The sequence below is a fragment of the Balaenoptera ricei genome, chromosome 2 (genome assembly GCF_028023285.1).
Source record: "Balaenoptera ricei isolate mBalRic1 chromosome 2, mBalRic1.hap2, whole genome shotgun sequence".
NCBI classification, from domain to species: Eukaryota; Metazoa; Chordata; class Mammalia; order Artiodactyla; family Balaenopteridae; genus Balaenoptera; species Balaenoptera ricei.
Genome location: NC_082640.1, coordinates 177,478,955 through 177,489,696, shown reverse-complemented (window position 1 = coordinate 177,489,696; position 10,742 = coordinate 177,478,955). Strand labels below are relative to the sequence as shown.

At 53.3% G+C, this 10,742-nt stretch overlaps 1 protein-coding gene across 1 annotated transcript; it reads right to left on the bottom strand.

The window, feature by feature from the left end:
* Positions 1–334: 334 nt before the first annotated feature.
* Positions 335–9,715, bottom strand: CCDC197 (coiled-coil domain containing 197). The gene is given in 8 exon segments (XM_059915830.1): positions 335–538; positions 3,506–3,651; positions 4,696–4,798; positions 6,417–6,449; positions 6,452–6,583; positions 6,907–6,915; positions 8,189–8,279; positions 9,565–9,715. Coding segments are annotated over 8 exon segments (825 nt in total). The 5' UTR covers positions 9,672–9,715.
* Between the last annotated feature and the right edge of the window lie 1,027 nt (positions 9,716–10,742).

The following is a 10,742-nucleotide window of genomic DNA, read 5'->3' as shown; positions in this document are numbered from 1 at the left end:
CCAGACAGACCCACCAATGACAGCGAGAAATGCATCCCCAGCTTCTGGGTGCAGGTCTCCAACCTGGGACTTCCCACCAGGCTGCTGCCTCTGTCTCGGGAACCTCCCTCTGTCTCGCCCACCGTCCCAGGCAGGCCTCACCTCGATCCCTGCCAATCCCCCAATGCAGGGAACAGCGCCCCATCAACCCCACCTGGCCCTAGCTGCCCCGCCTCTCGCTGAGCCCCGCCTCCCCTAGCGCCCACCCACTCAGGAGCGCTGGTGGTGGAAAAAGGAGGCCAAGCAGGTAAGGAGATGGTCGTGATGCTGGCAGGGCTGGTGGCCCTGGGCTGTGTCAGTACAGGCTGGAGCACTCTGAAGTCTGGGTGCTAGGAAAGGGGGTCCTGGGGATCGAATCTTGACTCTTTGAATGTTTCCTGAATGGTCTGGGGTAACTTCTGAGGCCCCGGTCCTTGGGGTTGTCTGCTGTCCAGCACACTCTGGGTCCCGTGAGCAGTGAGATGAATCTCACAGTCTCCATTTTGTCCAACATAAATTCCTGGGAGAAAAAAGAAATCTCTCTCACTTGACTGTACTCTGGCCCCTGGACACCACTTCCCAGGGACCAAAGCAACATCAAGGTTGACCTGCGTCTCCTTTAGTATTCACAAGGGCCCTGCCAAAGATGTGGTATCAATGCCAATTGGCAAATGAGCAAACTGAGGCTCAGAGAGGTTAAGTGACTTGTCTGAAGTGACACAGCCCAGCAGTGGCAGAGCTGGATGGCTCAGAGCCCACGTCCTTGTGCGGCTTCCTGAATGTGGTTGCCTGCCTCTTCTCACTGCTTCCTCCAAGAAGCCCACCCTGACTGCCCCCAGCCTCCCTCTCTGAGGGGCACTCATTTCTTAAGGGCCAGGTGACCTTTATCTCCCTCCACCTCTCTTTCCCTAGTACCATGCCGAGCGCATGTGGGTGACTCTGAGTCTTGACTGAGTGATTGCTGAGGGAGATCTTTGGGACGCCCTGACATCACTGGGTAATTTCTTCCTTTATCTTGGGAAGAAGATGAAATTAATACACTGTGACTGTAGGGCAAATGTGCCCTTACTTAAATGCTCATTCACATCATGATGTGAAGGATCAATGCCCCAGGGGATGCCAGTTATGCAGCCTTCACTGTGAATGGTGCCCCAAGAGCTGTGCCATGGAGCAGAGAGGCCCTGATACTGCCTGTGAAATTCTCCTGAGTTCTTCTCAACTAAGACGCAGGCTCGCTCACTGTGGACTCTTGCTGCTAGACAACATTGGCCATGGGACTCGCCGCCAGTGTCCCAGAGGCGCTAAGAATCCTGAGTTCAAACAACTCCACTGAACTTGCCTCGAAAGAGAAAAGCAAGCTATGACTTACGATGAAACCAATGCTGAAGCTGGCAGACAAGGGAGGGTGGAAAGGATGGGTCCTGGTGGTGCCACTGAGCCTTGGGTCACACCAGACCTGAAACCCACCCAGACACGGAACTTCCACGCACGATGCAAGACATGCAGTTACAAGAGTCAAACAACCTCAAAAAGGAAAAGTAAGGCTGGAGCACTCACTTCCCAATTACAAAACTTACTGCAAAGCTGCAGTGATCCAGACGGTCGGTGCTAAGGACAGACGTAAGGACCAATGGAATAGGATTGAGAGTCCAGGAATAAACCTTCACATTTACAACCAATTGATTTTTGACAAGAATGAGGAGACAATTCAATGAGGAGAGAGCAGTTTTTTTAGCAAATGGTATCGGGACAACTGAATATCCTTATGCAAAATAATGAAAGTGGACCCCTATCCCATACCATATACAAAAATTAACTAAAAATGCATCATAAACCTAAATACTGGAGCTAAAACTATAAACTTCTTACAAGAAAACTTAGGTGTAAATCTTCATGACCCTGGATTAGGCAATAGTTTCTTAGATATGATGCCTAAAGCACAAGCAACTAAAATAAAAATATATAAATCGGGTTTCATCAAAATTGAAATCTTTGTGCTTTAAAGGACACCATCAAAGTGAAAAGACAACCCATAGGATGAGAGAAAATATTTTCAAATCATATATTTGATAAGGAACTTTTATCCAGAATATACAAAGAATATTTACAACTCAGCAATAAAAAGACAAACAATCCAGTTAAAAGGTGGGCAAAGGATCTGAATAGACATTTCTCCAAAGAAGATATACAAATGGCCAATAAACACGTGAAAGAATGTTCAACATTATTAATGATCAGGGAAATGCAAATCAAAACCACAATGAGATACCATTTCACACCCATTAGGATGGCTAAATTATAAAAGACAGACCACCAAGTGTTAACAAGGATATGGAGAAACTGGAATCCTCATATTTTGATCATAGGATTGTAAAATTACACAGCCACTTTGGAAAACAGTTCAGCAGTTCCTCGCTTAGTTATCTCGTGAGTTACCACAAGACTCAGAAATTCCACTCCTAAGTATATACCCAAGATAACTGAAAAGATATGTCTATGCAAGAACATGGGCATGTATGTTCATAGCAGCATTATTCATAATAGCCCCCAAATGAAAACAACCCAAATGTCCATCAACTAATGGATAGATAAACAAAATGTGGTCTCTCCATGCAGCGAAATATTATTCAGCCATAAAAAGGAATGATTTGTGCTACCACGTGGATGAAACTTGAAGACATCGTGCAAAGTGAAAGAAGCCAGATACAAAATGTATTTTGGGGAAGTGATGAAGAGATTCAGGAAATAGATACTAATGATAGTTGTGAAATTCTGAAACTGTACTGAAAACACTGAAGTGTGCACTTTAAAAGGGTAAATCTTAGGGTACTAGAATTATATCTCAATAAAGCTATTATTAAAAAGAAAACAAGATATGGTGCTGTGGGTGGAAGCCAATCTGATCACATGACCTCCGTTACTGCAGCATCAGCATTATGACTGGTGGGAGTTTGGTCCTGGTGGGGACCCTCCCACTGAGAAGGGAAATCTCAGTGGACTTGACGAGAGTCTGAAGTTTAAAATGAGGACCCTGCACAGAGTCTCCCTCGGTCACTGAAATGTGCCTCCCCGTGTAAACGTGACTACATCTGTGTGCTCCTTGGTGTGTTTGCAGGTGTGTCAGTGTATGTTTCGTGTATATTGCAGGGTGCGAGGAGAGCCCATATGAGTATCTGTATGAGTGTGTACCCCATGTGTGTGTGTGTGTGTGTGTGTGTGTGTGTGTGTGTGATGTGCCGGGGTGGGGCTCCACATTAAGACCAGGCAAGGCAGGAGCTCCTTTACAACCCTCTGACCCTGCGCCAATGAGCATTCATTACAAGTTTGCCGAGAGCCTAAAAGAGACCCTGAGACCCTACCGCACCCGTGCAGGAGCCATGCAGCCATGGAGGGAGGGCCTGATAGGGCAGCTCACCACCCATGCCCCATGAGGCGAGGCCGAGGGCAGGCTCAAGTCGGAGGCCAGCCTGGGCATGAGAGTCCTCACCCGGATGAGGTCGAGCTTGGAGAAGAGACCCGCGCCCTTGGGCACGCCGTGGGCAGAGGCGCAGCGCTGCTGGGCCGTGCTGTGGATGGCCGTTTGCATGCAGTTGAGCAGTTGGTTCTGCAGGCTCGGGCCCCTCCCAGAATTCCCTGCCCCCTGTCCCCAGCTCACTGAGGCCGGAGAAGTGTCCTGAAGCCAGGAGCCACCTCCTCCTGCTGGTCTGGGCTCCACAACCAAAGGGGCTTGGATGAGTCCCCCCCACCTCGGGGCCAGAGCATTCGCCTCTGCAAAGAGGGACACTGGACCGACTAACTTGCAAGAGGGTCCTCCCAGCTGGGCACATCTGTGGTCCACACCCAGGGCAGGGGCCAGGAGGGGACATGGGGGAACCCAGGGCTCCTCACTCTGGGAAGCTCCAGAGTTGTGGACTTCAGGCCTTCAGGGTTGTGATCAGCAACCTTACTTCTCACCTTCAAGAGAAAGACCCATAACAGACTTTATAAACTGTGGCCAATCCAGTTCCCCCTCAAAGCTCCTTGGTTGGAAGTCAGCAGCCCACAGACCCCAACCCTCATGTCTTCCAAACTAGGATCCCACAAGGGCCGGAGAAGGTCCCACATTTGCTGACTGCACCCTGCCCAGGTGGAGTGGCCTGGCACAGCCCTGTGCCCCAGCCTTGCTCCCCTGTGTCCTCCAGGCAGCCCCCAAGGCCAGAAGGGCACAGGCTCTGGTATGCGGAGGACCCGGGGGTCCGGAGAGTAACTAGTCCACATTCTCCAGGCCAGGAAGGAGGAGCTCAAGGGATTAAGCCCAGAAATCCTGGCCCCGGACTTCAGCCCTGACTTACTCTTTCCAAGCTGCATTCTTCTCATCTGTGACTAGATATGAGTAAGAATCAACCAATATTTAGGAGTGCAGATGCCAGGCCCTGGGACTGTACGGGGGCATCCCAGCTGGTCCTTAACTACCTGTGGCCTCAGTTCTCCCACCTGTCACATGACATCAGGCTCATCTTAGAGAAGCCCTTTGAAAGCTAACAGTCACCAAAGAGAGGTAAGTGGGTAAGTGGTGCGCGTGTGTGTGCGCGTGTGTGTGTGTGTTGCGGGCCGATCATTATCGAGGAGACAGCAGCCCCCGGCCCCTGCGCTGCCCGACCCCCAACCCCAGCCAGTGGACTTGATTCACATCACAGCTGCCTGTGTCTTTCTGGTAGGTGACACCATGTTCCAACTGCCGCCACTGCTCCTGCTTGCGGTGACACTTCTTCTGCAGCTGGCACAGCCGGATCTTGAGGCTCTGTGGTAGGGTGGCTGGTCAATTCGGTGCAGCTGACCTCCCGGGGCACCTGCCCTGGGCCTGGTCCTGAGGAGCTCACGGCTCGGGGGTCTGAGCGATGATGGGGGTGGAGGAGGGGAAAGTTCTGGGTGGTCAGGGCCCTTTAAGGCACCAGGAGATGCAGGAAAATGTTTGTCTAGGATCACTAGGGTTTGAATCCCAACTCAGCTCCTGGAGCCCGTTTTTCTCACCGTAAGCAGAACCACCTGTCTGGGCCCTTCCGGCTGCAGGAACTGCTGGGAGGACACCAGGGGGCAAGGTTGTGACAGCCTCTGCGGCCCAGGCCTGCGGGGCACAGGATGTGCTGTGTGCACTCCCACGCCAGGCCCCGCGGAGATGTGTTTGGAGGACACAGGTTATATATGTGTCCTCACTTTTCTGAGGCCTAGTTTTCTTACTTTGAAAATGAGAAAAATAGCATGCCTGGGACTAGGGTGCAACATTTAACTCAGAATTAATATAAATGATATTTTAATGCAATTTTTTTGTTTGTTTTTGTTTTTGCCCGTACTGCGCAGCTTGCGGGATCTTAGTTCCCCAACCAGGGATCGAACCCATGCCCCTGAAGTGTAAGCGCGGAGTCCTAACCACTGGACCACCAGGGAATTCCCAAATGCAGTGTTTTTTAAAAATGAAAGTTAAGGCAAAAAAAAAAAAAAAAAATCCATGATGAACAAAGTATTAAAATTCTCAATAAAGTTGGGATCCAACCTTCTACTTGCATACTCACCTAACTCCCCTCCTCTAGTCTCAGCTCTAGGAATAGAAGCACCTACCTCCGGGTGCTGGGGTGAGGTTTAAATGAGATAAAGCTTGTTAAGTGCTTCTCACAGTGCCCCGTCCACGAAGGAAAAACAACGTACAAAATGGTGTAGGTTTTCAGTGTTACCACTAGGGGGCAGAGACTGGCTGCAAATGCCATGCCACTGTCCTTTGCAAGAATCAGCCGACTCATCAGCCTCACTTTCCCCGTTCCCTTCCTCTCCATGTCCCCGTCCTCTGTCTTCTCCATGTCCCCAGGTCCCAACTGCAGCACAAAAATTCATCATGCCATGCCTTTGCCAGGGCAGTTTCTTCCGGATGGAATGCCCATCCCTTGGGGTGGAAGTTCAATTTATTAGAAGATTAACCAACTATGAGGGAGATGACCTGTTGGGGCACTTAACTCTGAGACAGTTTGTGTTCAGTGTCTCACAACAGCCTACCAACTAGGTTGAATTGCCCCCACGTCACAGAAGAGGAAACTGAGGCTCAGAGAGGGTCTAAACGTGCCCAGGGTCATGCAGCTAGGCAGAGGCTGAGTTGGAATTTGAACCCCAGTCTGTCTGAATCTAGAACTCCTGAGTTTTCTACCACGAAGAACACCTTTTAAGTATAAGCTGAGTCTTCCTCAGGAGAAACCCAGCAGAAAGGGAGGGAAAGGGGTACAGAACAAGGCTCTGGAGTGACCGCCCCACTCAGACCCTCTCAGGAGCCCACCCCTGCTCCAGGCCTTCTCTGAGGTTGCAGAGGGAAGGGGGTCCCTACATCCCAGTTCTCTGGGCCAAGGGGGATGGGCCAGGCTTCAGGCAGCTGTTACCAGGATAAGAGCCCTATGGCCTCCCTCTAAGAGACTCCCTCCAGGCTTTGGTGGACGGCCTGGCTCATCTTGAAGAAGGCCTCCAGACGCTTCTGGTTGTCCTGCTTGACTGTGAAGAGCTTCCCATAGTGCTCCACCATGGCCTCCACCATGGCCTCCACCGTGGCCTCCACCGTGCCCTCCACCGGGGCCTCCACTATGGCCTCCACCGGGGCCTCCACCGGGGCCTCCACTATGGCCTCCACCGGGGCCTCCACCATGGCCTCCACCGGGGCCTCCACTATGGCCTCCACCGGGGCCTCCACCATGGCCTCCACCGGGGCCGCCTCCGGCTCCTCCCCTTGGTTGTAGCCTACAGAGACAGTGCATGGCAGGATGGGTGGGCACAGAATGCCCAGCCCTCACCTGCCCCCTGCAGTGATGCTAGTAAGGTAGGTGGGACTTCTGCTGTCCACTGGAGCCCCAAAGTTGAGAGCACCCCATCACTGACCTCCCACCTCTTCAAGAGAAGAATCAGCATTTGAAAGGCCACCGCGGGCTGAGAACAAGGATTCTGGATTAAGGCTGCCCAGTGAGGCAGAAGAACCCCCCCACCGCCACCCCAGGAGAAACTGCCGACTGGGGGAGCCTGCAGGAAGAGGACAGGGATTGTTGCTGTCCCGAGTGACGGGATCCCCAGCTTTGTTGGTTGCTCATTCTGGATGGGTTGAACAGGGTTGAATTGCTGAATTAGGAAGGTCCCAAACTAGGAGGCTTCTAGAAGCAGCACTGGGTGCTGGGTCTGCTTCAAACCCCGTGCCTGACCGGGAGGCCTGCGCCCCTCCTTGACTTGGTGCTCAAGGCTCTTTGGTGCTGTTCAACCTTCCAGTCACATCTCCCAGCGACCCCTGCCGGATCCCGGCGCTCCAGCACACTGGAACTCAACCCCAAACCCACTGCACAGGGCCGTGGCTCCAGCCTACATCTGTGCTGTTCTTCTGCCTGCGGCGCTGTTCCCCTTTGCTGAACACATTTGAGCCCCATGAATGGCCCCTCCTCCATGAAGCCTTCCCTGACCTCCAGGGCAGAGTCCTTGGGGCTCCTGCAGCTCCAGAGCACTTAGCACAGTGACTCTGAAATCAGATAGACCACAGTCTGAGACCCAGCCCCACCACTTCCTGTCTGGGCGACTTGGGCAAGTCCCTTGACCTCCCTGAGCCTGGGTAACACAGTTCTCAGAAGCTCCTAAAGCGGGTAAAAGGATTTAGTAAAGAGCTTAGCACAGAGTGAATATTTCATAAACAGTAATAGTTACTTTTATTATTGGTGATGTAAAGACAATGACGATAATAAAATTATGTATGTTTGGCTCCCCTCCTCTTTCCTATCAAGTTTTCAGCACTGATAACAGTGGATTCTGGTGCAAATCATGATAAAACAGAACACAAAACTCATTTCAGATGCCTGTGTAATTTTAGTTCCTAAGAGCAAAATCAAAGACAAATGAGATAATAATAACAGCTGACACTTACTGGGTGCTAGCTAAACCTCGGGCACCGGGCTACGTGCTCGGAAAGGATGAGCCAGTCCACAGAACCGTTGTTGTTCCCGCCAGAGACGTTGAGGACTTGCTGCAGGCCACATGGCTGGCGCCCTGGCTGGCTCGACCACGGTGGCACCGGCCTGTGGATCCCCGTTCTGCAGGCGAGCTCAAGGCTCAGCGAGCTCACACACGCCCAGCTTCCCAGGCTGGGAGGTGGCTGCAGAGAGGACAGGCCTGCTGAGGAAGCTACATACGTACCCTTGGGGATTTTCTCAAGGACCTTGATCAGATAGTCTTCAAAAACCTTATGCTTCTCCACCTCTCTCTTCAGCTTCCTCTGTCTGTAGAGACATTTCAGTGCCGGCGAGAGAGCCAGATGTGAGAACACGGTTTGGAGACTTCCAGGTCGTGACCCCTGGCAAAGGCCAGCCTCTGTGGATCTGCACGGATTCGGGCTGGGCTGGTCACTGACCCCATCAGTGGGCCACTGACTCGAGTCTCTCTACCCCCATTTCACTGCTGAGTAAACTGAGCCACAAACAGGTCAAATAGATGCCTGTGGTCAGGCCATGAGGAAGGGGCCTGGGGGCCAGCGAGGCCGGACCTTTGTGGCGTGGGGTCTACGGAGCCCCTCCTGCAGGCTGAGCTGGTGGCAGATGGCCTGAGCCCCCAGTAGCCGGTGATCCGGCCACAGGCTTTGCCTCTCTGTACCTGGCTGGCCCGTCCGTAACAGGGGTAAGCAGACCCCGCCCTCACAGGCCGGTGGGGACCGGGTCTGGGGCTCCCAGCACATCATAAGCACTCAGTCTGTGGTCGGGGCCCCGGCAGCCCCCACAGGGGCGACAGCCACGTGCTGCTGCCCAGCCGTCAGGGGGCATCACCAAGCAAGATGCGTCTCCAACAGGTTGCCCACCCTGGGCGCCTTCAAGGTCAGTGGTCAAGGGCAGAGGGCAGAGCAGGAAAGGGCTGTGGTGGGTATCTCTGAGTGACTGCAGATTTCCCCAGGGCAAGCCACTCTGCCTCTCAGGCCCCATTTTCTCATCCATACAGTCCTGGAAAATGCAGGAAAAATTGTCTTCTCCCGGCAAATACCACGTGGGGCCCTGTGAGCCACGGTGGGGAGGTTGGGAAGCCCTATGAGAATCCAATGGACCGGTTGGGACTTTTCTCCATAAAATCGCTCACAGATATCAATACATCCTTTTGCATCTAACTCAGGCTTTCGTGGGCAGCCTGAAATTGAAGAGTCACCCAGGGGCAAGGATTCAGGGCGTCTGCTTGGAGACACGGCAGCAACCCTGCAGGGTGATTTTAGAGGGGCCAAGCTGACAGATGTGTAGGGATGGTCACCCACAGCCCTGCCTTCGTGGAGGGAGACTCAGCTTGCACAGCGCCTGGGACTGGCCCAAGGTCTGAGGTCAAAGGGCGGGAGCCAAGCCCCCCACCTCCTCACCACTTGCAAATCAGCTGCCCCTCCTGACTTACTCCTGGGCCTCAGTCCCCTCCCGGTTCATTTCCTGGCCTGGACTCCTCAGGCATTTTTTGCTCAGTTCCAGCTGTTTAGCCCACTGCAGGTGGCCCTGGGGCTGAGGCAGGGGGCACGGCGGGGCTTGGGACAGCTCGTACTTTGCCTGGAGTTGGCAGAGTTCCTGGAACAGCACCTGCAGGTCCCTGTCCTTGTCACCGGTATTGCTCAGGCCAGCCTCCTGGCCTGTGTCCACGGCCGCCGGCATTGCCCCTCACCACCTCAGGCTACGCTGGAGGATGAGAGCCACGTGGGCCAGGCAGGAAGAAGATGGATGGCCACAGCAACAGTCAAGGCAGCAGCTTTCTCTTCTGATTCTCCTGACGGTCCTCAGAAGCCAGTTTACTTCCCACATCATAGAAAAGGAAACCGAGGTTCAGAGAGGCCCCTGTGACCAGCTTGAGGATGTACAACAGGGCTGGATTTCGACTCCGGTTTCACTAAGTTCAAAGTCTGAGTTCTTTGAGCTGTGCCCCCCAGCTCTGGAGGAGCCAAATGTGTCATTCTGCAGTGGCATTATTGCCTTTGTCACCCCATAACTGGGACAGCTCCATCACAATCAAGTTCCACGGGTGCCAAGATGCCTGGGACTTCCAACAGGTGCTAGCTTCCAAGAGCATTCAGGAAAGACTCCGAGGGTCAGAGCTGGGGATGGGTGAGAGAGTAGCCCACATAGGAAGGAGATACCTTTGTCATCTATCTCTACCCACCCGTCCCTCCAGCCATTTATGCATTTAACTGACATCATATACTCTGAGCTTTTACAGAGCTAGAATGGAGACCGGGATAGACACTTTGAATGAGCTCACGGTCAAGCTGGGAAGGTGGCCTAGTTGACAGATAGTTTCAACACAGCCTTGCAAAGAGTTCCTGGGCCGCTCACCTAAGTCTGGTTGCTAGTTATGGCCAAAAGAAGACAGTCTCCCTAAGCGTGCTGTTCATTGGCCATCTGCTGGGCCAGCCCCGGCACATGGGAGGAGCAGGGAGAGAAGGGGTGGGGCTACACGTCAACCTGTCCAGCCTTGAGCATCGGACACCGGTACACGAGCACCGGAAGGAGGAAGGGGCCCAGTTGACTCACTCGACAGCTCCAGGAGCACAAAGCCGCAGCTGAGCTGTGACATCGCAGCGCTGGCTTCTGTCCTCATGATGTGTCCATTGCAGGATCCACCTGTGGGTGGAGTGGAGGGCCTGATTCCCCGAGGTCCTGTGGCCCTCCCCACTCCTGCCGCCCTGGTTCAGTTCCCAAGGAGAAGGGGTGGAGAGACGGTGACCTCAG